Below are 26,373 nucleotides of genomic sequence, written 5' to 3'. Positions count from 1 at the left end.
AAGAAATGTATCAAAGATCTGAACTACCTCCTGGTGTCAGGCTGAAGTCTTGCCTGACTGCTTCAAATCATAGTGGACTTTCTCTTCCTGAGCTGATTTGAGTACTGATCCTAACTATGGTAAAACCTTAGCTGAGCATAGAGGTATATTCCATTCTGAATATTTTCCCAGATAACGGAAGTTTATCCAATTAAGTGCAAAAATTTTTCATTTTAACTTTCAAATTAGGGATTATTTTATTTTTACCAGTATTTTCTTGTTAATAATCACCCAAGGACAATTTTCAATGATTTTTAAAAATACATTTTTATTTATTTTAGAGAGGAAGGGAGAGGGAGAGAGAGAGAGAAACATTGATGAGAGAGAATCATTGATCCTGCACCCCTCCCAAAAGGGTTGGATCCTGAAACCTGAGAATGTGCCCTGACCCAAAATCAAACTGTGACCTCCTGGTTCATAGGTCTGCACTCAACCACTGAATGACACTGGCCAGGCCATTGATTTTGAGAGAGAGAGAGAGAGAGAGAGAGAGAGAGAGAGAGAGAGAGAGAGAGAGAGAGAGAGACTCTGTTATGTTCTTGACTAAAAACTCATCTTTGATGTGCTGGCCAAAACTCTAACCACTGAACAAACAGCCAGGGCAAATTAGGAGTTATTTTATTTTTTATTTTTTAAAATATATTTTATTGAATTTTTACAGAGAGGAAGAGAGAGGGATAGTTAGAAACATCGATGAAAGAGAAACATCAATCAGCTGCCTCCTGCACACCCCCTCCTAGGGATGTGCCTGCAACCAAGGTACATGCCCTTGACTAGAATCAAACCCAGGACCTTTCAGTCTGCAGGCCGACGCTCTATCCACTCAGCCAAACTGGTTTCAGCAGATATTATTTTAAAAGATATTAATTTCCTTTGGATTATATAGTGGAAAGAGCATGATTAGGAGATATTAAGACCTAGATTGATCTCTGGATTGTTCCGTCATTTGTGAGTGGACAGTTTACCTTCCTGTCTATCTCATATGATCAAATAAGATAATGTAGGTAAAATGCTTTGTAAACAAAGTGTTTCACACATTTAAGATAAGCACCAAAGGGTGGTGGGTTTGATTCTGGTCAAGGGCACATACCTGGGTTGAAGATTTGATCTCTATGTGCGGATCCAACTAATCAATGTGTCTCTCTCACAGCCATGTCTCTCTTTCCCTTCCACTCTCTCTAAAAATTACTGGAAGAAATGTCCGTAGGTGGAGGACTAGTAAAAAAATATATAGATAATACCATCATTTAACCAGTTTTTCACTTATTCAGAAGTACTGGGAACTTAATTGTCTAGGAAAACCGTGAGGACTTCAAAGTCTATAATATATGTACTTAATATTGTTTGCTCCTCTTTCACATGGCCAAAATGCTACAATTTTCAATTGTCTGCCTTTTTTTCTTTTTTTTTTTTAAAATATATTTCTTTATTGATTTCAGATAGGGAGGAGAGAGATAGAAACATCAATGAGAGAATCGTTGATCAGCTGCCTCCTGCATGTCTCCCACCCCCCACTGGGGATCAAACCCGCAACCCAGGAATGTGCCCTTGGCCGGAATTGAACCTGGGACCCTTCAGTCCACAGGCCACGTCAGCTAGGACTGCCTTGTTTTCTTAATCTTCCCTTGCTATTATAATGCTCATTGTTATATGTTGCTTTTGAAAGCTTCTCTTTACTCTTTTAATTTGCTATTCATTATATGCTCTGGGTTCAGAGATGATTACTAGAAATGGGTATAGAGAAAATAAAGACTTCTGCATGAATGAGGTAAATGAACATTATTTCATGTGACTGCTGTTATGTCTGGTCTTGGGTGTGTGTGTGTGATTTGGTTTTTGTTGTTGTTGTCATTGTTAATCCTCACCTGAAGATATTTTTCCATTGATTCTTAGTGAGCATGGAAGGGATGGAAAGGGACAGAGAAAGAGAAACATGTGAGAAAGACACATCAATTGGCTGCCTTCTGCATGCCTTGCACTGGGGATAAAGCCCACACTCAGGCGTGTGCCCAGACCAGAAATTGAACCAGCAACCTCCTGGTTCCTGGGTTATTGCTTAACCACTGAGCCACACTGGCTAGGCAGATCATCGTTTCTTTTAATAAAAAAGGACTTTTATTATTCCTATGATTTGAGTAGTGCCACCTACTCTTGTCCCCAGAGTGTGATATGGTCAGTGAATTGTTAGAGCAATCAGAACGGAATGCTACCACATTCATTATGAGGTTAAAGTTATTACCTCATAACCTTGAAAAGCAATTATCAGAAAAAGCATAGGCTTGAGAGTCTTACAAAGTCTTCAGTCTGCCATTTATTAGCCCTCCAATTTGGAGACAGATTATTTAACCTCTTTAAGCCTCAGTCTTTTTCATTAGTAAAAAGGATATCTCCACATTTAATTCATATAGTTATAAGAGGATTAAATGAGATATTTACACATCTAGCAAATTTCAATCAATAAACACTAGTTCCCGTTCTCTCCTCTCACTTCCCTTCTCTGAACTCTGAGTCCATTCTCTTCCATTTGCCCTCCCACCTTGCTCCGTATGCTTTCCCTCTCCTTTGCATTTTTCTAAGCCCCCCCTCTCTACTGCTCCTTCCTTTCCACCTACAAAGGTCCTCAACTCTCAGCTAAAAGTAGTTCTTCTGTCAGTCCAGCTTCCACCCCCTTAAGCTACCTTTCCATTTCTCTTCATCCCTTTACCATCACACTCCTTAAAGCAGTTAACACTCCCCATCCAGGCTGTATGAAGAACCCTCAGCTCTGGACCTGGGCTCAGAGAGGCCGAAGTAAAAAAGAAGTCAGGACCCTGACCACTATCTCCAAGGAGGAAGACCCATGTGTTGGGAGTCAGTATGCTGACTGTCTCGACTTCTGAACTTCTTTAACTTTTCACAGTCAGCTAACTTCCTGATCCTTCCCCTTCTTCAAGAACTCTTTTCTGAGAAAATCACCAAACCCAAGGTCTCTCATTAGTACTCATCCTGTGCTTAAGCAAGCTATACCATTGATCACTTCTTTTCCAGCTACCCCTTTCTCAGCTAAAAGTTTATTGAAGCCTCTAACCAAGTGGTCGGCAAACTCATTAGTCAACAAAGTCAAATATCAATAGAACGACGATTGAAATTTCTTTTGAGAGCCAAATTTTTTTTAAACTTAAACTTCTTCTAAGGCCACTTCTTCAAAATAGACTCAACCAGGCCGTGGTATTTTGTGGAAGAGCCACACTGAAGGGGCCAAAGAGCCTCATGTTTGCCAACCACAGCTCTAACCCAATCCCATTGAGCTAATGATTTCACTTTCCTGATTGAAAATCTGTAATGCCTCTCTACTGCCTATGGAAAAAGCCTGAAGTCTTAAGCAAGTGCTTCAAGACCTTCCATAACCTGGTCTTTTTCCTTCTTCACATCTCTCAAAACCTATGCTCCAAGCATACAGAATAAATCACCGCTTCCTGAGTATGCCTCATATTATCTTTACCTGGTATTCGCTGTATGACTTATACTTATTCCCATCGTCTGGGAAGCACTTCTTCCTCAAATCTGCCTATTAAAAAAATAGTATCCCTCCTTCCAAGTCTGCTTCTCTGCCCTATAAAAAATACCCTAAATTTCTCTTTACTCTCATAATTTCTTATTGACTTGAGAGTGAGAGAGATTTCTTGTTCCACTTATTTATGCATTTGTTGATTGCTGCTTGTATGTGATCAAACCTGCAACCTTGGCATATTGGGACAATGCTCTAACCAACTGAGCTACATGGCTAGAGCTGAATGATTCTTTTTTCTTTTTTTTCCCAACAAAAAGAAAGGAAGAGGGATAGTTAGAAACATTGATGAGAAACATCCATCAGCTGCCTCCTGCACACTCCCCACTGGGAATATGCTTACAATCAAGGTACCTGCCCTTGACTGGAATTGAACCTGGGACCCTTCAGTCTACAGGCAGACACTCTATCCACTGAGCAAAACCGGTTAGGGCTGGTTGCATGATTTTTTATGGTAAATACTTTTGCCTCATTTAGGAACTCTGACTTTCCTTCATTTAAAATTTAAAAAAAAATTGATTTCAGAGAGGGAGAGGAAGAAAGGAATAGAAACATCAATAATGGGAAAGAATCATTGACTGGGTGCCTCCTCCACGCCCCACACTGAGGATCAAGCCTGCAACCAGGCCTGTTCTCTGAGCTGGAATCCAACAGTGACCTCTTGCTTCATGGGTCAAGGCTCAACCACTGAGCAATGCTGGCTGGGCCCTTCATTTTTAAAATCTCTTTAGCAGCCGAAACTGGTTTGGCTCAGTGGATAGAGCGTCAGCCTGCGGACTGGAAGGTCCCGGGTTCAATTCTGGTCAAGGGCATGTACCTTGGTTGAGAGCACATCCCCGGTGGGGGGTGTGCAGGAGGCAGCTGACAGATGATTCTCTCATCGATGTTTCTAACTCTCTATCCCTCTCTCTTCCTCTCTGTAAAAAAATCAATAAAATATATTAAAATAAATAAATAAATAAATAAATAAATAACATTTCTTTAGCAGCTACAAAGTACATGGTAGGCTTGTTTCTTCCAGTGGTTCGATCCTGTGCTGACACCTGCTGGTCAGATCTGGTTTGGCAGCCTGGCCCTAGCACCTTACTCTTGCAAGTAGTATTAAGAGTGGGGACAGTCTGTGGCAACCTAACTCAGCCAGACGCTGGAAGCATATGCTCTTGATAACATTGCTCCTTGGTTCCACCCTTCCCTGGAGACTCCAGGAACACTCAAGTCTGTTGAGTCTCTGGCTTGCCTCTGGAATCTCCAATTTAAGTTCAGTTCAATCTTCAGAACATTCTCCATTGACCACACACTCCAGCCATTTGTACTTCACAAGAAGATTTCAAGGAAATGGGCAGCAAGCAAAGCAGCAAGTGAACAATTTGAGGACAGGGTTTATGTAATCCCTCCTTATCACCTCAAAGAATCAAGACTAGCCAGTTTGGCTCCATGGATAGAGCATCAGTTTGCAGGTTGAAGGGTTCCAGGTTTAATTCTAGTCAAGGGCACACGCTTGAGTTGTGGGCTTGATCCCCAGTGTGGGGACATGCAGGAAGCAGCCAATCAGTGATTCTCATCATGATGTTTCCATCTCTCTCTCCCTTCTTCTCTGAAATCAATAAAATATATATTAGGAAAAACAAACAAACAAGAATCAAGACTATTTCCTACAGAGTGCTATTCCTTTTGACCTATGTCACACTTCAAGGAGGCTCTTGGGCCATAAACTTTCTTGATGACTGTATGAAGAACCGGAGGTTGAGCCGAGAGTAGGTAGGCGGGGCTTGAGGGGTGGGGCCAGGCCAAAGGGCCTCTCACTTTGGAGCTTCTCCATTCAGTCAGCCTTCCGGAACATCCAAGGCAAGACTGGCACCCAGCGCACAGCAGGTGAGCGACTGGCAATGACTGGCAAGGGACTGGTAGGCTTTGGGGGGTGAAGGTGACAGAGAGTCCTTGCTCTGTCAGCCTGATCTTTCCAGATTGTGAGACTAACCTGATGGTAGTATTCTTGGGTCTCCAGTGGAGGGGTCCCGCTCAGTTTTTCCTGGGGCAAGGCAGACATGGTTTGGGATGGTTTGGGGCAGGACTGAGACCTGGGAGTGGAGGTGTGTGTGTCTGACAGAGTACTGAGAGATGCAAGGCAATCTTGGGAGACATGGAGGCAAATGTAAGGGCCAGAGGAGGAACATGATCAGAGGATCATAGGGCAGGTCCCAGCAAGAGAAAAAGTGAGACAGAAACAGGGCAAGAGGGAGAGGACAGTGGACCAGATGTGAGATGGCAACGGGGGCAACTGAGAGCAGGGTAACGGAAGGCCAAAGAGGAAGGAAGGCCCAAATGGAGCAATCTACTCTCCCGGCCGTGAAACCTGGGTTCAGAAAGCCCCCGACAAAGGCAGGAACAAAGCGAGGCTCCTGGTTCCCCTTGAACTAACTCAGCTGGGGAAGAAACCCCCCAGAACCCCACGTACCCATCTGCCTGACTCTTCAGACTCCCACATTGGTTTGGGGGAGAGGGTGAGGCTGCTCCTCACTGCGGTCACAGCCACATCCTGCAGATCAGGGGAGGGGGAAGTAAGAAGCAAAACAACCAGAACAACCGTAGGCAAAGCCATGGCGAGAGCACCCTGGACATTTGCAGCTGATGGGTCACCAGGAGGGTCCTAGCTCAGGCCCAGCGGAAGACTTATACCTCTAGTACTGCTTGCCCCACTGAGGTGCTTGCTTCTCATGATTCCTTCGTGTACTTCAACAGCCTTGACAGTATTCCAGGGAAGGAAGTTTCTTTGGATTATTATTATTTTTTAAATATATTTTATTGATTTTTTTTTTACAGAGAGGAAAGGAGAGAGATAGAGTTAGACACATCAATAAGCTGAAACTGGTTTGACTCAGAGGATAGAGTGTTGGCCTGTGGACTGAAGGGTCCCGGGTTCGATTCCGGTCAAGGGCATGTGCCTTGGTTGTGGGCAAATCCCCAGTGGGAGGTGTGCAGGAAGCGGCTGATAGATGTTTCTCTCTCATCCATGTTTCTAACTCTCTTTCCCTCTCCCTTCCTCTCTGTAAAAAATCAATAAAATATATTAAAAAAAATAAAGAAACATCAATGAGAAACATTGATTAGCTGCCTTCTGCACACCCCCTACTGGGGATGTGCCAGCAACCAAGGTACATGCCCTTGACCAGAATCTAATTTGGGACCCTTCAGTCCACAGGCTGTCTCTCTATCCACCGAGCCAAAACAGTTAGGGCATGGATTATTCAGTTTGAAACCCCTTTTTATCATTTGCTAGTGACTTTGGCCAAGTTGCTTAATTTCACTTGGCTTCAGTTTTCTCATTGTAAAATGGGGATGTCTATCTTACAAAGGGTTGGGAAGACTGAAATAATACACATAAAGCACTTGGCACATAGTAGGTTCTCAATACATGTTAGGTATTATTTTTATCAAGACTCCTGCGGCCCCACATTTCTCACTTATGTAAAGGCAGCATATCGCACTGGTTGACATGGGGTTTTGGAGTCAGAAAAACAGTAGTGTTTGCCCTTGGGTAAATTATTTAATTAAGCCTCCGTTTGCTCAGCTATAAACAAGGATAGAAATACCTACACCTCACAGATATATGCACATGGTCAGTGTCCAAAATGGTAGCTGGGAGAATTATTTGCCAGGTAAGCCTTACCTTCTCCCCTATAGCAGAAATACCCTGCTTTTCCTTAAAACTTACCTTGAGGTGGGCTAGCCTCATTCCTCCAGCCAAAGCTATTCTGCTCCTCTAGACTGCCTTAGAGATCAAGATTTCTTACAGCCCTGGCTGGTTTGGCTCAGTGCATAGAGTATCAGCCTGAGTGTGGACTGAAGGGTCCGAGGTTCGATTCCAGTCAAGGGCACATGCCTGGGTTGCGGACTCAATCCCCAGTTTGGGGTGTGCAGGGACTAGCCTATCAATGATTCTTTCTCATCAATGATGTTTCTATCTCTCCCCCTCTCCCTTCCTCTCTGAAATCAATAAAAATATATTTAAAAACAAAAAAAATATTTCTCACAGTAGTAAAGGGAAAAATAGGAACAAAGCATGGGGGGAGGGGAAATCTGACAAGCAAAGATGCTGATGAGATAGAAACCAAATAAGAGACAGAAAAGGGGAAAAGCTATTTCTCTCTTTCTAAGGAAGCCTGTGGCCTTTCTTCTGACTGACCGCATACCACCCAACCCCACCTCCTTCTCCAGGAGCCATGGAGTCCTTCAGCTCAAAGAATCTGGCAATGCAAGCGGAGAAGAAGCTACTGAGTAAGATGGCAGGTCGGTCTGTGGCTCATCTCTTCATCGATGAGACAAGCAGTGAGGTGCTAGATGAGCTCTACCGTGTGTCCAAAGAGTACACACAAAGCCGGTCCCAAGCCCAGCGGGTCATCAAGGACCTCGTCAAGGTGGCTGTCAAGGTGGCCGTGCTGCACCGCAGCGGGTGCTTTGGCCCCAGTGAGCTGGCCCTGGCTGCCAGCTTTCGCCAAAAACTGCGGCAGGGCGCCATGACGGCACTCAGCTTTGGCGAGGTGGACTTCACTTTCGAGGCCGCGGTGCTGACCAACCTGCTGACCGAGTGCCGGGACATCCTGCTGGCGCTGGTGCAGCACCACCTCACGCCCAAGTCACACGGCCGCATCCGCCACGTGTTCGATCACTTCTCTGACTCGGGCCTGCTCACGGCCCTCTACGGGCCTGACTTCACTCAGCACCGCGGCAAGATCTGCGATGGGCTCAGGAAGTTGCTGGATGAGGGAAAACTCTGAACTCAGCACATTCCACCTTGATCCTGACTAAAGGGCTGGTTGAGAACGCAACAGACAATGAGTGGGCTTTCTAACTCTGCTCATCTGCACTAAGGCTTTTCAGTCCTCAGTCTTCCTCAAGAGTGCTTTTGACTCCAACCCCCACCCCCAAATGACTGGAGGAGGAGAAGCAATGAGGCCTCTCTCCCACTCCAGCCCCTGGCAGGAAACAAAACTGCCTGCAAAGAGGAAGTGAAATTTGGATCTCTTATTTCCTCCATAAGGGATGTTTGAAACAGGAAAGCCCCTTCCCCCGGGAACCCTTCTGGGGACACAAAAACAAGAGGGGGGAAGGGGTTGCTTTGAGACATCCTAGACCTGCAGTTCCAGGCAGCGCCAGGACAGACACCGGAGGCTGTTCCAGAGCACAGGAAGAGGGCAGGGGGAGTCTCACAGGAGAAATAAAACTACTGAAACACGCACAGGGCTCAGTGTTTAATCTCTCCAGTTTCAGTGTCTTATATCTTATGATCATCACGATGGCATATAAACACCATTTATCTCACCACTCGCCTTTCCACACAGGACATTCAGGCGTATTTCAGTATCACTGGGGTTCCCTTGCCTACGTCTGTTTAAAACCTGTACCACAGATCAGTGCTACAAACTGCAAATAAATATTAAGTGAGGAGCAAGGCATACAGCGATAGACTCTGATGGGGAGGGAGGATAACAAATAGGAACTGTTGTTATACTCCCACAACTGTTCTCCTCTTCGAACTCTTCCATCCCTTAGCCGCACACAGGCTGAATTGAGGTGCAGTGACTATTTTTTCTTTTCTTTTTACTATTCAATTCCGGTACCTACAGCACTGTGACTAAACCCAAATTCTTTACGTTGAGGGTCAGATCACTGATGGCCTCATCCTCAATAACATGCTTGGCTAAAAAGGTGGGCAGCCAGCAGTTACTGGCTCACTGTTCCTGGGTTTACATCACACCATGGCTATAAAAATCCCATTTTTCAGCTAAGGGTGGGAAAGAACAAAATACCGCAAATAAATATTACTTCAATATAGCACCAAATAAATTAGGTAATATATTGGAGATGGGGAAGAAGTTAGGGCCTGAGGGAGTCACCTGCCTCCAGTTCTAAGGCCAAGGAACGGGGAAAGGCAGCAGGGATATAAAAAGAACCTTTGAATCTAAAGGACAACTCTAGATTCAACCCAAGAACTGAGAAGGGGTCTATTCCCCGCCCCCGACTCTTGCCAATCAAACTGCCTCAGGCCAAGGAGCTCTTGAGGAGACACAAGGCTGGGCTGGAGGGAGGGAGGTGGGCTGGGAAGCCTTGTTCTTGAGCCTCACCTCAGGCTCCTCTCCCCCTCAAGTTGCTCCTTCATCATCTTGCTTCTCTCAATCAGTTCTGGAAACATCAGAGTTTGAAGATTTCATCCTCCTGGTCCCGAAGTGTCTGGATTCGAGAGGTCCGGGTCAGTGGCACGGGACCTAGGACTGCTCGCTGCTGCATCCGAGGGGAGCTGCGGTGATGGCCTGACTCCTCCCCAGGTACCCTGCAAACGAGGAAAGGGGAGAAAGAGTGACAGGTCCAGGGAAGAACCTGAGAACAGGCCAAGTGATGAGGTACGTGGGATGCTGTCCTCCTTTCCTAATACATCCAAGCTGGTCTAGATGGAGTCTCAATGCCCTCTGGATAAATCCTACCCTACTGCTCCTTCATGGATCATCAAAGCAGTAAGCACAGTCAACTATTTTACTCCAGTGAGAACACAAAACCCTTTCCCACTGCCTCTGCCCTTTCCAGCAGCCACTGGCTCTGCTCATCGTCTTGGGGCCACTGGAGGAGAGGATTCCCCTTGCTTCTGCAGACACTGTGCTTACTTCCTTGTGTTTCTGGTAAGGTAAGGCTGGAAGAGGGGAGAAGTCTGTGAAAGGGCTGAAAAGGAACCATTAAGACTCACCCACTTTCCCCTTTTCTCAGCTTCTGGGCAGCAGCCTTCTTTGACAGGCTGATCTGTGAGTCGAGCTTCTTCAGGAAGTCAGAGGCAGAGAGGTCATGGGTGGGAGCGGGGGGTTCCTGGCCAGGTGTGGAAAGGACTTCGCCATTGGCCCGTCCTGAACCTGCTTCCTGTTTCTTCCTCTCAGCTGAGTGTGGCCGAACTTCAGCCTTACTTGGCTGCATCTCTTCCTCTCCATCTTTCTCTTCCTCAGAATCCAAACCATTGAACAGGTCTCTGGGCTCTGTCAGGATGGGGATGTAGAGGGTTTTCTTCAGGAAGATGGAGTCATTAGTATAAAGGCGGTTTGCACGTTTAATCTGTTCCATCTTAAAAAAAATAGTCACCACAATTAATGACAGTAATAAAGATAAATGTTATATTTGTATAGCATCTAATGCCTTTAAATTGACTGTGTATCCGTGGTGGATGTGGCTCAGTTGGTTGGAGGGTCACAGGTTCAATCCCCGGTTGGGGCACAAACAGTAGGCAGCCCATCGATGTTTCTCTCACACCAATGTTTCTCTCCCCATTTCTTCTCCTCTCCCTTCCTCTCTCTCTAATCAGTGAAAAACATATTCTCGGAAAAGGATCATATATATATATATATACACACACACATATATATTTTTAAGGGATTGTACAGAGTCTTATCTCTTATCAAGAGACCCTATAGCAACCAAGCTAAAGTACAAGGGGCTGATCTTAGTCCTATTTTATTGATCAGTGGTTTTCATATCTTTTGGTCATTGGACCCTTTTACATTTTAAAAAATTATTGAGGAAACCCATGCCTGAGTGGCTCTATTGGCTGGAACAATATCCTGTTCACCAAAATGTTGCGGATTCAATTTCAGGTCAGGGAACATACCTAGGTTGCGAGTTCAACCCCGGATTGGGGTGCATACTGGACGCAGTCCATCAGTGTTTCTCTCTCCCTCAATAAATATATCCTTGGGTGAGGATTTTTAAAAATATATATTTTATTGATTTTACACAGAGAGTAATTGAGAGGGATAGAGAGTTAGAAACGTCGATGAGAGAGAAACATCGACCAGCTGCCTCTTGCACACCCCCTACTGGGGATGTCCCTGCAACCAAGGTACATGCCCTTGACCGGAATTGAACCCGGGACCTTTCAGTCCACAGGCCGATGCTCTATCCACTGAGCCAAACCAGTCTCGGCAAGGGTGAGGATTTTTATTTATTTTTTAAAATATATTTTATTGATTTTTCACAGAGAGGAAGGAGGAGGGATAGGGAGCTAGAAACTTCGATGAGAGAGAAACATCAACCAGCTGCCTCCTGCACACCCTTCACTGGGAATGTGCCCGCAAGCAATGTACATGCCCTTGACCGGAATCGAACCTGGGACCCCTCAGTCCACAGACTGACGCTCTATCCACTGAGCCAAACCGGTTTCAGCGAGGGGTGAGGATTTTTAAAAAATATTGAGGAAAAAGGCTTTTCTTTATGTGGATGATGGCTATCAATATTTAAATTACTTTAAATTAAAACTGAAAAAGTTTATGCCCTCGCTGGTTTGGCTGAGTAGACAGAGCATCAGCTTGTGGACTGAAGGGTCCCACGTTCAATTCCGGTCAAAGGCACATACCTCGGTTACAGAATCTGGGCCCTGGTTAGGGGCATATAGGAGGCAACAAACTGATGTGTCTCACTCACATCAGTGTTTCTCTTTGTCTCTCCCTTTCCTTCCCCTCTCTAAAAAGAAAAACTCAAAACATTTAAGAACATGTACTTATTTAAAAATAATAAACCTATTACATGTTAACATAAATATTTTAAGAAAAATAACTATATTTTCCAAAACAACAAAAATGTAGCAAGGAGAGGCACTGTTTTACATTTTTGCAAATCACCTTAATATCTGATTTAACAGAATACAACAGGATTCTCACATCGGTCTCTACATTCAGTCTCTTTAAATGTCACATGATGTAGCCTCTTCTTCTTTTTTTTTAACTCAGTTTTTAAATTTATTTATTTATTTTTTATTTTATTTTTTTAAAAATATATGTTTTATTGATTTTTTTACAGAGAGGAGGAGAGAGGGATAGAGAGCTAGAAACGTCGATGAGAAACATCGACCAGCTGCCTCTTGCACACCCCCCACCGGGGATTTGCCCGCAACCAATATACATACATGCCCTTGACCGGAATCGAACCTGGGACCCTTCAGTCCACAGACCGACGCTCTATCCACTGAGCCAAACCGGTTTCAGCTCAGTTTTTAAATTTAATTAAAACTGTATTTCAATAGTTTCAGTTCGCTGTATATACTGTTCCTAGCTGATTACAATAAAACGAAATTCCTCTGATTCACATGTGATGTAACCTCTTGAAAATGTAAACTCATGAGAATGAGAATGTAAAAGGGAAATAAAATCTCATTATTACTATGAAAACAGTTTTGACCTTGTGGATCCCTGAAGGGTTTCAGGGACCCCTAAGGGTCTCTGGATCTCACTTTGAGAACTTCTATTAAAAATGAAGGAACTGAGGCTCAGGGAGATTAAGTTACTTGCCTAAGATTATCTAATGACAGCGCTAGGACCCTTTTACTCCTTCTGGGAATATTCCACACTACAATATTAATTTCACTGACCAAATATTTACTTAGTACTTACTTATTTATCACTGAACATGGTGACTGGCATCACAATCTATCTACCTGTCTCCCAAGGTAGAAATATCAATGTCACCCTTAACTCATACTTTTCTTTCATCACCCATTCCCACGTGGTCAACAAAAGTGCTACAAAACTCTCATATCTGGTCTAATCTTCCATCTTCTGCCATCACTTTAGAACAACTCTTTTTAAAAAAATATATATTTTATTGATTTTTTACAAAGAGGAAGGGAGAGGAATAGAGAGTTAGAAACATCGATGACAGAGAGAGACATCGATCAGCTGCCTCTTGCACACACACCCCCCCCACTCCCCGGGATGTGCCCACAACCATGGTACATGCTCTTGACCGGAATCGAATCTGGGACCTTTCAGTCCACAGGCCTATGCTCTATCCACTGAGCCAAACCGGTTTCGGCACTTTAGAACAACTCTTAATACTTCTCATCTGAGTTCTAAAAGTTTAATGGGTCTTTCTACTCATCCTTCACCTTGCTGACATCTATCTTCTTCTTCTTCTTCTTCTTTTTTTTTTTTTTTTTTTTTTAAGAGAGGGAGGAAGGGAGAGAGAGAGACAGAAATATCAATGTGAGAGAGATACATCGATGGGTTGCCTCCCACAGGTGGCTCCACCAGGGATCGGGTATGAGCTGACTGGGAATCAAACCAGAGACCTTCTGGTGCCCAGGATGACACTCCAATCAACTGAGCCACATGAGCCAGGGCACATCTATCTTTCTCAAAAAATCAACCTGATAAATTCATTACCTTACTTATAAACTTCCTCATTGGCTCAGTTAAAATACAAATTATCATTCAAGAGCATCCTCAGTCTAGCCCCCATAACATTTAGCTTCACCTCTCTTCTTTTGCCATCTATATATTTTGTTATCCTAAACTTCTCCTTTTTCTTTGAATTCTATATAATAAAGAGCTAATATGCTAATTAGACCAGATGGCGGAATGACCTTCCAGAACAACCAGTGGGCATGGCCGCAAGGCAGTCGAGGCTGTGAAGGCTGAGCCCCTTGCACGAATTTTGTGCAGGAATTTCGTGTATCGGGCCTTTTAGTATATCATGATCTTTCACACTTTTGTGTCTTTATCTGCCTGATAGGTTTCTCCACTACCCCCTTTTCTGCCTGAAAAATTTCTACTTATCAACTCTCACTTCCTTTGTGTTACCTTCCTTAGGGCTCCCATACTATCAGTATTGTAATAATGCCTGCCCTGTTATATTGCTCAAACTCTGTGAGTCCCTTAGAGCAGCGTTTTTCAACCGCTGTTCCGTGGCACACTAGTCAGTGTGCCGCGAGATGTTGCCTGGTGTGCCGTAGGTGCAGACAAGACAAGAATTTTATAATTTTTCACTATTTTGTTTACTTAATATTTCATAATAAAGTAATTATAAAATACTTTCTTTGTGTTTATTTGATTCCTATTCAAGAGAATTACTTTATATATAGTCAATATAGGCACAGAGTTAAATTTTTTAACATTTTCTAATGGTGGTGTGCCTCGTGATTTTTTTCATGAAACAAGTATGCCTTTGCCCAAAAAAGGTTGAAAAACACTGCCTTAGAGGCAGGAATGGTGACGTGCTGTCTCTGTGTCTCTAAGGTGCTCCTCAACATCACACAAACTTGGCACCCAGCAGAGCTCATTAATGCTTTATGACTGAACAAGCTAGATCATAAAATAGAAAAATCACAGATACAATATGCTAGTATTTTATCATCAGAGGCCAGGCAGCCAGTTGTACTAAAAATTCATCCCATATTGGCATCAGTTTAGGAAATCATATTTCTTATGTCTGTCAAATATCTAAGCAGTTTCTGCCCCGGGCAAAAACTATTATAAAATCTTGACCAATAAAGTCTTATACTATAATGTGCTTAAAAATAAAACCAGATTAATCTAAACAATAAAAAAAGTTAAAATTGGCTTACAGTTCTGTACTTTTACTTTGCCAAGTGCTTTGATGACATTAATTAAAAAAATACTTTTATTTCAGAGAGGAAGGGAAAGGGAGAGATAGAAATATCAATGATGAGAGAGATTAATTTATCAGCTGCCTCCTGCATGCCCATTACTGGGTATCAAGCCCACAATCTGGGCAAGATAATCAATATATTTTTAAAAATAAAAACAAAAAAATGGAATATGTCCTCTTATATGGTACTTTTAGGAAATAACAAGGCCACAGAAAATTTACAGTAATATAATACCTTAGAGCTAGAAGGGACCTATGATATTATCTAGAAAAAAAAAAAAAATAGCATCAGCTCAACCGGTACACCAAAGTCATGGGTTAAAATCCAGTCAGGGCACATAAAAGAATCAACCAATGAATGCATAAATAAGTGGAACAACAAAATTGATGTTTCTCTCTCTCCTTTCCTCTCTCTCTCTAAAACAAACAAATAATTTTTTGAAGAAAAAATTCTTAAAGGAGAATATAGGCTATTGGAAAGAAAAAGATGTAAAAGGTATAAACAATTGGATTGTGTGCATTTGTAAAGAGAAGCATAGAGGAAGGAATTTGTAAGTATTTCAAAGCCTTTCATGATGGCTCCCTTGAAATTTGCACTGATATCTTACTCCCTTCCAGATAAAAAGTTTTTTCTAATTTTCCATCCTTTTTAAAAATATATATATTTTATTGATTTTTTACAGAGAGGAAGGGAGAGAGATAGAGAGCTAGAAACATCGATGAGAGAGAAACATCGACCAGCTGCCTCCTGCACACCCCCTACCGGGGATGTACCTGCAACCAAGGTACATGCCCTTGACTGGAATTGAACCTGGGACCTTTCAGTCTGCAGACCGATGCTCTACCACTGAGCCAAACCAGTTTCGTACCATCCTTTGTTAATACTTCTACAAACTCACCACATTCTCATCTACCATCATTATTTGTCCCTGTTTATTTCTCACTAGACTGTAAATTATATGAGAACAACTATACATTTTATTTATGTCTGTACTTCCTAAAATGGCTACCAGAGTGCATTAAACCTACCAAGCATAAAAATGTTGCCTAAATTCAACAGGATGTGTAAAAATAATCAAACCTTCATCAACTTTAGTGCAGTATATTTTTACAACTAGCGTATATACCCTATGCATGACCTGAAAAGCTTGGTGTAGAGAGTACCTTGGAAAGAAGAAGGTAGAGAATTGAGGAGGAAAAAAGTACAAGGAGAGATTGGCACTTTAGGAACTTAGAACTAAAAACCAGGTCTCCACGATTTGCTGTAAATTTTTAATCACTCTCAAACAGTTTCTATGTGGCTATCAGTGCAGATTTTGTAATCAGACAGAAGTCTGGATTTCCACTCTAATGCTCATTAGTTATTTGACCTTAATCAAATTGGTGAACCAATCTAAGTCTCAGTTTCCTCATCTGTAAAAAGGGGACAACAACTGTATGCTCAAAGGGATGTGAGGATCAAATGGGCTAATGTATATAAAGCCCCTAGCACAGTGACTAGAATAATAAAAGAGAGCTGCTCCTCTCCACCAAGATAGTGTGGACAGGATTGGTCCCAGCGAGACAGTGCAAATGGGAAAACAAAAACACAAAGGTGGATCAGACAACACAACACAACACAACACAACACCGTTAGGGAAATTTCAGAGGAAATAGCCTAGAAGGGACACTACATTGTCCTGAGGAAAAAATCTCTTCCAACTGGTTGCCCAGTCCCAATCCTGGAAGACTCACCGTCACCCCGTATTTGAGTGCTAGTCCAGCCAGGGTGTCTCCGGGCGCCAGCTGATGCTCCAGGCGCCTCTCCCTCACCGGGGAGCAGGTAGACTGCACCAGGCTTCCGTACGAACGAGCCCGGCTCCCTTGAAGCAGCCCTGACCCCCCGAGGGGGTCCTGTCTAGAGGGAGACGCCATCTCCTCAATCTGCCGGCAGCTGGGGTTGCAACTGCCAGACGGACAGACGCCAGGCTAAGTGACCGATAGTGACAGCAGGCCCGGGGGCTGGGAACAAATAACCAGATCCCTTTCTCTTTCTGTCTTCTCTCTCAAGCCACCCGTCTCCCTGGCACAAACACCCCGCTCCACTCGCTTATCCTCCCTCCAGGCGCCTTTCCCACAAATCCGCTCTCTCGCGTACTCAGTCTCTGGGTCTCTCTCCTTACACACCCCTCCGACTTGCGACCCCCTATAACTTGCGATGTTGACCTTTGACCCTTGACCCCTAGGCACTGTCTCTCAGTGTTCAGTTCAGTTTGCCTCCAGATCTGGCAGCCCGTTCTTGGGGGAGCGGGGTGAGGGGTGGGGGCCTGATACCCCAGCTCCGCCCCGTCTCTAGGTTGGTCCGCTAGGGTCGGGTACAAATCAGACCCCCCAGGTTGGCTGTCGCCGCCGACCAAGCGCGTGATGGTCGGGAGAGCTTGGAGTGCACGTTCCACTCAGAGATCCTCCAAGGCCCACTCCGCATCAGAGGAGCCACCCCCTCAAATTCGGGCTCCACCTCTTATTTCTCCCAATGCCTCGAATACGACGAGACGCAAGGGCCCGGACCCAGCGAGAAGGCAAGTTCTTTGGGAAAAGACTTCATTTCCCAAGAGGCCCCGCGTCTGCGGGGTGGCGGGGGACCGTCGGAAGTGCAGTCCCTCTCGGTGGGCTGGAGGCGGGCTTCCGGGACCGCGCAGTGCATGCCGGGAAGCCGTCCCCGGAAGTCAGGAGGCCAAACGGGAGGAGACCGGACGGAAAGGGGACGCCCCACTCTTGCTACGGTGGCCTGAAAGGAGTGGCGAAGTCCGTGCAATAGAATTTATTATTTCTGGGGCTCACAGTTGTGATGTCTTTCAAGAGAGAGGGGGATGACTGGAGTCAACTCAATGTGCTCAAGGTAAGCGCGAGAGGGGAGCGTGGAGAGCAGCTTCCGCTGCCCCATGAAGGCCGCGAAGGGGTTGTTTTGTTGCTCTGGCAACAGATGGAGGATGGTTGGGGGGCAGGGAGCCAGGGTTACTAGTCCTGGGTTGTGACCCATGCTTCGCTTTGTGATCTCTGTTCTCTCCATGGTCTTTAGTCCGTTTGAGTCCCTGTCATTTCCCCTCCACCCCATCCCGCTGATCTTTCCGGACTTCTTTCCCTTCTCTTTGCAGAAGCGGAGAGTGGGGGACCTGCTGGCCAGTTATATACCAGAGGACGAGGCGCTGATGCTACGGGATGGACGGTGAGGGAGGGCGAGAGTAGATCAAGCCTGAGGGTTCTGCGATTAGAGGCTCAATAAACGTTTGTTACTGAGGAGAGCGGGAGGGTCTAGGATTTGTTGGTGGGGAGTGAGAGCAGGGATGTCGGTGGTGGAGATGAGTTTAGGATAGTTGGGAGTTGGGCTTTGGAAAAGACTGCTCGGACAGGGTGGGACCTCCGGCAGAGACCCACTCCCCAAGGACTATTTATCTTTTCTCTCCTCTCCAGCTTTGCTTGTGCCATATGTCCCCACCGACCTGTACTGGACACTCTGGCCATGCTGACTGCCCACCGTGCAGGCAAGAAACATCTATCCAGTAAGTTTGTTAGAAGACAGGGGATGGAGAATAAGCCCTTAAAGCCCTGGCCAGGTGGCTCTGTTGGTTGGAATGTCCCAGTATACCAAAAGGTTCTGGGTTCCATTCCCGGTCATACCTAGTAGGTTTCAGGTTTGATCCCAGGTGTGAGTTTGTGAGACAACTGATCTGTGTTTCTCTTTCACATCCATGTTGTTGTCGTGCCCCCCCCCCCCCCCCCCGCCTCTCTCTCTCTAAAGGAAGGTCAGATCCTCCAGTAAGGATCATATATATATGTTTAAAAGTAACAAAAATAATAAAATGTGTGCAGATGACTCAAGGTGCTTTGCTTTTAATTCTCTTGCTTTTATACTCAGGCCTGCAGCTTTTCTATGGCAAGAAGCAGTCAGGAAAAGGAGTAGAGCAGAATCCAAGACAGCAGACTGAATTGGAGAGGGAAGAGACCAAAGGAGAGGTAATCCAGAAACGGAAGTGTGTGTTCCCAGGGAGCACCGTACTGCATAACTTAGGCTTGAAGGGCTTTGGCTTCTAGAAAGAAGCTCTGACTGTTTTCCTTCTCCATCCCAGGCTCCTCTGTTAACCCAGACTCGACTTATCACCCAGAATGCTCTGCACAGAGCTCCTCACTATAACAGTTGCTGTCGACGAAAGTACAGGTCTGTGGGGTGGGAAAGCCCAATAGGGAGGGATAAAAGGAGATAGATGGTTCTTTTTTCTTTTTAATTTTTATCTCCATTTATCCTTATATACCCTCTTGAACCTCCACATACCCTCCTCCCCCTGCTATCACCACACTGTTGTCCATGTCAATGAGTTCTCTTTTTTTCCTTTGTACTCAGTCACCCTCCCTGCCCCACCATAGCCCACTACCCCTCAAACCCCCATAGGTGGTTCTTTAAAAATAATAATAATAATAAATATATATCTATTTTTTTATTTTAAAAATATATTTTATTGATATTTCACAGAGAGGAGGAAGGGAGAGAGATAGAGAGCTAGAAACGTTGATGAGAGAGAAACATTGACCAGCTGCCTCTTGCACAGCCCCCACCGGGCATGTGCCCGCAACCAATGTACATGCCCTTGACCGGAATCGAACCTGCGACCCTTCAGTCCACAGGCCAATGCTCTATCTACTGCATCAAACAGACAGGGCCACATGAATGTCTTGATGAACACAATTTAGAAAACACTGCTTCAAGGGGTTGGGAGTCACAGGAGAAATGGCCCTTCCCTTGACTGCTTTGACAGATTTTGATTCTTCTCTACTCAGGCCAGAAGCTCTTCGTCCCTCTGTCTCACCTTCCCCTCTGCTACCCCCAGACGTTGAACTCCAAAGTGGGAAGCCCAGTAGGGACCCAGAGCCGGGGGCAGGCCCACAGGCTAAGGAGTCAGCAGCTGTCTCACCCCCTGCACCGATGAGCCCCACGAGAAGACGAGCCCTGGATCATCACCTCACTCTTCGAAGGTGAGTGTGTAGAATCACTCTCCCCTTTTTCCTGTGACCCTCCTCTTCTCAAACCTTCTGAACTGCTTTTTCCTGTCCCACCGACTTAATAAACCTTTCCTGACCAATTCTGTTTTCTCTGATGTTTCTAGCTCTGGATGGATTCCAGATGGACGAGGTGGATGGGTAAAAGATGAGAATGTTGAGTTTGATTCTGATGAGGAGGAACCTCCTGATCTCCCCTTAGACTGATACTCTCTTTCCCATTGAATTCACAAATAAACTATAGCAGGCGCTGGGAGCCTAACTTTCCTCACGTCTGGTTCCTTGTCCCACTTCAGGATTTCAGAGGTGTTCGTTCTCAGTCCAGCCAATCCTTCCCTGCAATGTACACAGCTGCCCATACTTCTAACCCCTCCCCCACCTCCTACCAAAGTCATGCCAAGCGTCAGCTGCACGCTGCCGGGTGCCCTATTAATAAGTCTGTCAGAAGAGGTCTTTGCCCTTCATGTTGTCTGCCTTCTTCACTACCTCCACTCAAAATCCTTTCCTCCTTCAAATCACATGATGGGGTTGTGGGTAGAAACGGGGGGGGGGGGGGGTGTGTGTGAGCGGGGAGGGGTCTGGCCACACCTGGAAACATGGCTGAGGCTAAGTATCCTGTGAAAATAGAAGAGACTGAGGCATTAGCAGGGTGATGGAGAACACCAAGGGAGAGAGCTCCCCCCCCCCCTTCCCAGTAACTTAACCTCCCTGCCTGTTGATCCCCAGAGTATAAATAATCCCCAGATGAACTGGCAGTAACCCTTGGGGGTTAGCGCCAAGATTTCCACCCCAAAGCCCAAGAAAGGAAGCAGGCAGAGTGGATAGAAGGACCTTTATTTACAGGAAAGGGGAACACATGAGGATTTTAACATTCAGGGCTCCCAGCTCTTGATGGTAAAGGCAAAGGGAGTGTTATCTCTTTTTTTGCTGGCGACCTGTAAAGGAGGAAGAGTAAACAAGTTTTGTTCCACCTCTTGCTTTCTGCAAAGCTGGTCTCCCTTCCAGCTTCTTGACTACACTTGTAAAGAGGTAATGCCTTAGGCCAACAAACATGCCCATATCATATTAATAAAACGAAATTAAAAATGACAACAAAAATACTCTGTTTCCACAGAGGTATGTCTACCTTCCTTTCTACTTCTCTTCAGGTATATATTTGGGGCAGGGGGACTTCTCTTTCTACTTTCTGACCACTTACGGGATTTGCACTTCACATGTGAATATCACTTTGGCAGCATCCCGGGCTGTTAATCACTAAGTCAGCTTTTAGGACTATTGGCCAGCTTTTTTTTTTTTTTTTTTTTTTTTTTAATACTTTATTGATTTTTTACAGAGAGTGTTAGAAATATGGATGAGAGAGAATCATCAATCAGCTGCCTCTTGGATATCCCCTACTGGGGGTGTGCCCGCAACCAAGGTACATGCCCTTGACCGGAATCGAACCCGGGAACTTTCAGTCCCCAGGCTGACGCTCTATCCACTGAGCCAAACCGGTTTGGCTCAGCCAGCTTTTTTACCTATTGACCCTCCCCACAACACCATGTCTGTAGTTACTCACGTAGTTCGTTGTTCCGGGTCACGGCCTGGGCTGCCCGAGCTCGTGGCCCTTGCTGGGTAAAATGGTAGCCAAAGCGGACAATGGAGGGACACTGTTCAAGCACCGTGGCCATCTCCATCTCCACTGCATCACCAGGCCACTGGCGCTGGGGGAAGGAGAGATGACAGTTGTCAGCACCCTCTCTGGGTTGTTCACTGTTCCAGATCACACACCCTGTGGGAGGTCAAGGGGGCTTGTTTCTCCAGCGTGGGAGAGGTGCAGGTTTGGCTCCTTTCATAGAGACAATGAAGAGAAATCAAACAAGATCAGGTGATTCCCTGACCCAGTGGCTGCCTCAGGGAGGAGACTTAGTATTAGCTGAATGCAAAGCCCAAAGGAAGGGAATGCTGACCTGGTTGTCTACACGCAGCTCAGTGAGCGTGGCATTTTCCCGAACTGCCTTCAGCACAGCCATGAGCCCTGTGCTGCTAATGAAGTTGGATTCAATGTTCAGGCTCTGGAGGCTACGATTCTCACGCAACATGTCAGCCACCGCCTGGGTAGTAGGGACTTGGGTTAGGATTAGGGGACAGTTTCACAGATGACTGAGGAGAGAAAGAACAGGAGCAAGAGGGAAACACAGCTCTTTGAGACAAGTCCTTGAGGAGCTGTAGGTAGGGCCAGGGGGTGACAAGTAACGGAGATTAAGTGTGCAGTGGAGGTGGGGGTAGGAGAGAGGGTTTGGCTCTTTGGGAAGATGATCTAAGGATTGCAGACTGTGGGATGTAGGACTGAGGGTAGGAGTCTCCATCAGGGCTACCCTAAGAGAGCGTGATGGGAATAGCACCCCCCCCCCCCCAACCCTTGATGTCAGCCTTGCCTGGAGTGCGTGTCATGTTATGGGGAGAGGGCTAGGGATGTCAACCAGCCTTACATTGGCAATGGGGTCACCACTCTTTGTGGCCACCAGACTGAAGCTCCGGACATGCGTATTTGTCTTCATGGCCTCACACAGTTCGGTTAGCATGGGAATTGGGATGTCCTGTCAGGGAACAGGAGGAGATGGTGGGCTAAGGAACTCCCATGTCAGCAGTTATCCCAGTTTTTTTGGAGGATGGGGGTCAAATACCTTTATATTATTGAGGTTCACCTCCTCCAGCTCCTTGTCATTGCTTTGAACTCTCTTTAATATCTCCTCGATGTTTGTGGGATTGGGGGGCTCATCTGGCACTGGCTTATACTTGTCAGGCTGCACTACACCTGTGGGTGAAGGCAGGAAGGAAACCCTATATACCCTGCAGCCTCCTCCCTGTTGGTTCTCATCACTTATGCACATGTCTTTTTCCCCATTCACCTGGCTCGTCCTTTGCTACCTTTCCTCAGACTCTGGGACTGCCTGCCAAGAGCCCTGGGAGCCATGCTCCCTGACATACTCACTGCTGATGCCTTCGGTGTTGCAGATTTCTCCACTACAGATGGCATCATAGTATTGCTTGTTGCTCATTAGGGTGTACATACCCAGAATTGCTGGAAAGAGGAAACAGAGGGGGGATAAGGAATGAGAAGGGATGTTTCCAAGCCACCCCTCTCATCTCATTCTGAATCTTGAATTTTTTAAGCCTGACCTCTTCTACTCTTCCAAAGAGGTTCCTCCTCCCTTGGCCCCAGGGGTCCCTTCCATAAATTGCTCGAGGCAGTAGTTTTTAACATATTGAGACTGGGCTAACAAAGGTCCGTCCCTAAGGAGCCACTAGAGGTTGAGGGAGTCTTGTCAGACTTCTGCCTGTTTTCAGCCAGAATAGTTCCACTTTTATTTGCTTTATAATCTCTGTGAAATTGTCCTTGAGATATTTTAATTTAACATATTAAATTTAAAAATGAGTGAATAAACAAGGAAGAAAAATTAAAAACCACTACCTGAAGTTTTTCAAACATCCATGTCCGGGTTCAGGGCCTTCCCCACTAATCCCACGCCATGAGTAGGAGCCCCTGCCCCTGATCTTCCCACTCAACCTCCCACAGCTGCCTACCTGCAATGTCACACATCTCAGCATCGGTGGCATTGGCCAGTGCCTGCTCCAGCTCAGGCTCCAGAGTGATCTGCTCCTGTGCTGGAATTTCCCTTTTGGGTTGAATATATGGTTTCCCTGATGGGAAGAGGAAGGATGGTTCATTAGAGGGCTAAGATCCAGGCCTCCAGCTTCCTTTTCTTCTCCAGGAGATTTCAGAATGTTGAGTCACTAGGGGACACTGGAAAGCCCGAATCCTCGTCAAGCTCAGGACTCCTACGTCTTTTATAGCAGCTGAAGCGGGCAAGCTGGCATGCAGGTATCAGGGCAGTAGAGTCCCCAAGCAGCTGGGCGCTGGCGGGTGAGGGAAGCTGGAAGGGGACAGGGAAGCTGGCGGGTGAGGGAAGCTGGAAGGGGACATGTGAGAGGCAGCCGTTAGGGTCCCAGGAGGCATGGATGTCAGGTCTCCATACCCTTCTTCTCGCCTGTGAAGGGCACCAGGTCATCCCGCTCTGTGACCTCCAAGGCCTGCTGCTCCAGGTACTGCAAAAGGGCATCGCGGTCCAGTGGCCCTGTTGGGCTCTTCTTTGTCTGGTCACGTTGTCTTAGTCCAGCTGGCAGGAGCAGGTTCTTAGGGATGAGTTTTGGGGAGCAAGTCAGACTTTCCCTCTGACCTGGGGACCTCCAGGGCTCCCTAAAACTTCTCCAGGCCTTCCAGGGACTTCCCAAAGGTAGCCCTGGTCTCAGCCACCCCAAATGCCTGGGGATTGCCCCTGGTTCCTAGCTAGGACCCCTACCTCAGGGTCCATCTCCTGTAGCTCGCAGTCCAGCTGCTCCAGCTGCTCGGGGCTCAAGGTCCTTAGGATCTCGTCTTCATCGATGTCTCTGTATTTCTCCAGTTCCTTCAGATACGATGACATGATGGCCCCCACCCCCTCCCCACAGTGTGGCACTCACAGAGCCTGGGGAACATGAGGAAAGTGGTTGGACAGTGGAAAGACCCAGATGGACAAACACACTAGGGACATAGAAAGACCAGCTAGGGAGCAAAACAATGAACTGGATGTCTTAAGGTGAGAAATCTAGTTGAGCATGGGAAGATGGGGGAAGGTTAGGTTGTTTAGTTAGAACCAGAGCCGCCTCCTTGCTGCTTCCTCAGCTTCCAGCCACTCTGAATGAGGATCCTGGCTTCCAGGCTGGATTTATCTTCAAAATATGATGGAAAATCCTGGCAGCACCCCTCCCTTAATACCTCGCCACTGGGCCTCTTGACCTACTACAGCTGCTCCACAGTTGGCTCCAGGCCCAGTTCCTATTGAAAGGAGTTGGGGGTCAGAAAGCTTCAGGGATATTTCTCCTCCTCCCTATAATGCAGTCTTTTTTCCTAAACTGGTTTAAGAAAGCAAGTTTTTTAGGGGGACAGTTCTCTTACCCCACCCTCATTCCTTTTTTTATTGTAAGGGATCAAGATTTCACTGTTTGCTAAAACCCTAAATCCTAAGGGAAAGCAAGGGTGCAGAGAAGCTGGGGGAGCAGGAGCGCGTACTTCCAGGTTGGGGGAAGGGTGATATGTCCTCGAGGAGGGGCCGAGTCCCCGTAATTTGTCCCTGGCTTTTGGCTTTGGACAGGAAGGTGACACCAGACCGGTGGGTGGGAAATGCTTTCTAAATGGGAGTTTCTTTAAAAACAGGGAAGGGTTAAACTTGCACAATCTTTTCAATATAAAAATTACACAAAAGCTACACATACACACCATGCTTAATATGAAAGAGCCAGAAAGTGTGTGATACTTACATTGACAATGTAAACTACAGTTAAGGAATATGACGGACAGTGGCAGAAACATACACTGAGTGACAGAGACAGAGATACACTTTGTGTTATTCCCAGTAGGAGCCACTCTTCCCATCTCCCACCAGGCTCTGATCCATAAGCCCCTGCATTCCCCACCTACCAGTCCTGAAGGCCACTTCCCTCACCTCCCCTTCTGTCCGTCAGTCCGTGTTCTACTGGAGCGCTGTCCCTGCGGCAGGAGGAGTCCAGGAGTCCAGTGCCGTGTGCCGGGGGAAAGGGTGGGGGAACAGTGAGCTCAGCATTTTATTATTTTAGCTCTGGCCAGGTGGGGGGTAGTGGGAGATCACATATACACAGCCCCCATACTCTGCCCAGCCCTGAGAGCCTCTAGTGGCCACTAACAGCCATGACAAGTTCTCCTCTCCTACAAGCCTAGGTCCTAGAAACCGGAGTTCTAAGAGAATCAGATAGTTCCTACTGATTTGGTGCCTGCAGTATTCAAAGCAGACTGACTATATAAGGTGACATAAAGGTGAGTGTAAGGATTTTGTTTTGGTATCTTAATTTTAAAAAAATATTTTTTATTGCCGAAATTGGTTTAGCTCAGTGGATAGAGTGTTGGTCTGCGGACTGAAGGGTCCCAGGTTCGATTCCGGTCAAGGGCATGTACTAAGATTGCAGGTACATCCCCGGTGGGGGATGTGCAGGAGGTGGCTGGTCGATGTTTCTCTCTGTCCCTCTTCCTTCCTCTCTGTAGAAAATCAATAAAATATATTTTTAAAAATATTTACTGATTTAAGAGAGGGAGATAGAAACATCAATGAGAAAATTGATTGGCTGCCTCCTGCAAGCCCCCTAGTGGGAGTGGGGGGTGGGGATCGAGCCCACAACCTGGGCATGTGCCCTTGGTCAGAATTGAACTTGGGACCCTTCAGTCCGCAGGCCAACGCTCTATCCACTGAGCCACCAGCTAGGACTCTGTCTAATTTTAAGATGTTTAT

At 46.0% G+C, this 26,373-nt stretch overlaps 4 protein-coding genes across 12 annotated transcripts; 2 read left to right on the top strand and 2 right to left on the bottom strand.

Moving 5' to 3' along the window:
• The first annotated feature begins 5,374 nt into the window (after positions 1–5,374).
• Positions 5,375–8,818, top strand: TNFAIP8L2 (TNF alpha induced protein 8 like 2). Its single transcript, XM_036452818.1, has 2 exons — positions 5,375–5,458; positions 7,802–8,818. Exon 2 carries the CDS (start codon positions 7,807–7,809, stop codon positions 8,359–8,361), a length of 555 nt encoding a protein of 184 aa, XP_036308711.1. The 5' UTR covers positions 5,375–5,458; positions 7,802–7,806; the 3' UTR covers positions 8,362–8,818.
• A 1-nt stretch (position 8,819) lies between these two features.
• On the bottom strand, positions 8,820–17,300 carry LYSMD1 (LysM domain containing 1). Its single transcript, XM_036452817.2, has 3 exons — positions 16,736–17,300; positions 10,323–10,687; positions 8,820–9,914 (listed from the first exon to the last, which is right to left on the bottom strand). The coding sequence occupies exons 1-3, from the start codon at positions 16,913–16,915 to the stop codon at positions 9,776–9,778; spliced, it is 684 nt and encodes a 227-aa protein (XP_036308710.1). The 5' UTR covers positions 16,916–17,300; the 3' UTR covers positions 8,820–9,775.
• Positions 17,301–17,670: 370 nt separating this feature from the next.
• Positions 17,671–20,299, top strand: LOC118727226 (sodium channel modifier 1). The gene is made up of 7 exons (XM_036452816.2): positions 17,671–17,879; positions 18,136–18,206; positions 18,452–18,540; positions 18,897–18,994; positions 19,108–19,196; positions 19,814–20,008; positions 20,140–20,299. The coding sequence occupies exons 1-7, from the start codon at positions 17,829–17,831 to the stop codon at positions 20,237–20,239; spliced, it is 693 nt and encodes a 230-aa protein (XP_036308709.1). The 5' UTR covers positions 17,671–17,828; the 3' UTR covers positions 20,240–20,299.
• Positions 20,300–20,847: 548 nt separating this feature from the next.
• On the bottom strand, positions 20,848–25,685 carry TMOD4 (tropomodulin 4). Of its 9 annotated transcripts, none has more exons than XM_036452812.2 (12): positions 25,533–25,678; positions 25,373–25,451; positions 24,859–24,967; positions 24,376–24,540; positions 24,052–24,208; positions 23,600–23,716; positions 23,007–23,096; positions 22,699–22,829; positions 22,504–22,611; positions 21,982–22,125; positions 21,591–21,735; positions 20,848–20,967 (listed from the first exon to the last, which is right to left on the bottom strand). In XM_036452812.2, the coding sequence occupies exons 4-12, from the start codon at positions 24,496–24,498 to the stop codon at positions 20,945–20,947; spliced, it is 1,038 nt and encodes a 345-aa protein (XP_036308705.1). In that variant the 5' UTR covers positions 24,499–24,540; positions 24,859–24,967; positions 25,373–25,451; positions 25,533–25,678; the 3' UTR covers positions 20,848–20,944. The 9 variants fall into 9 exon arrangements, with proteins under 9 accessions (XP_036308705.1, XP_036308701.1, XP_036308703.1 ...); XM_036452808.2 differs by having other exon boundaries at positions 25,373–25,427; XM_036452810.2 differs by lacking the exon at positions 24,859–24,967 and having other exon boundaries at positions 25,373–25,427; positions 25,529–25,678.
• Positions 25,686–26,373: the final 688 nt, after the last annotated feature.

This window comes from Pipistrellus kuhlii, unplaced genomic scaffold (assembly GCF_014108245.1).
Source record: "Pipistrellus kuhlii isolate mPipKuh1 unplaced genomic scaffold, mPipKuh1.p scaffold_m20_p_24, whole genome shotgun sequence".
In the NCBI taxonomy this organism is placed as follows: domain Eukaryota; kingdom Metazoa; phylum Chordata; class Mammalia; order Chiroptera; family Vespertilionidae; genus Pipistrellus; species Pipistrellus kuhlii.
The sequence above is the reverse complement of the archived record's forward strand: the minus strand, read 5'-3'. Positions and strand labels throughout refer to the sequence as shown.

Excerpts from the sequence above, each read along its gene's own strand:
- LOC118727226 (XM_036452816.2), top strand. The coding sequence starts at position 17,829 with ATGTCTTTCAAGAGAGAGGGGGATGACTGGAGTCAACTCAATGTGCTC. Across the intron at positions 18,541-18,896 it reads AGGCAAGAAACATCTATCCA|GCCTGCAGCTTTTCTATGGC; the intron begins GTAAGTTTGTTA and ends TTTTATACTCAG. Across the intron at positions 19,197-19,813 it reads TGCTGTCGACGAAAGTACAG|GCCAGAAGCTCTTCGTCCCT; the intron begins GTCTGTGGGGTG and ends TTCTCTACTCAG.
- TMOD4 (XM_036452807.2), bottom strand. The coding sequence starts at position 24,498 with ATGTCATCGTATCTGAAGGAACTGGAGAAATACAGAGACATCGATGAA. Across the intron at positions 24,209-24,375 it reads TACAGGAGATGGACCCTGAG|AACCTGCTCCTGCCAGCTGG; the intron begins GTAGGGGTCCTA and ends CTCATCCCTAAG. Across the intron at positions 22,126-22,503 it reads GTGGTGACCCCATTGCCAAT|GCGGTGGCTGACATGTTGCG; the intron begins GTAAGGCTGGTT and ends CCTACTACCCAG.
- LYSMD1 (XM_036452817.2), bottom strand. The coding sequence starts at position 16,915 with ATGGCGTCTCCCTCTAGACAGGACCCCCTCGGGGGGTCAGGGCTGCTT. Across the intron at positions 10,688-16,735 it reads CACTCAAATACGGGGTGACG|ATGGAACAGATTAAACGTGC; the intron begins GTGAGTCTTCCA and ends ATTTTTTTTAAG. Across the intron at positions 9,915-10,322 it reads CTGAGAAAAGGGGAAAGTGG|GGTACCTGGGGAGGAGTCAG; the intron begins GTGAGTCTTAAT and ends CCTCGTTTGCAG.
- TNFAIP8L2 (XM_036452818.1), top strand. The coding sequence starts at position 7,807 with ATGGAGTCCTTCAGCTCAAAGAATCTGGCAATGCAAGCGGAGAAGAAG.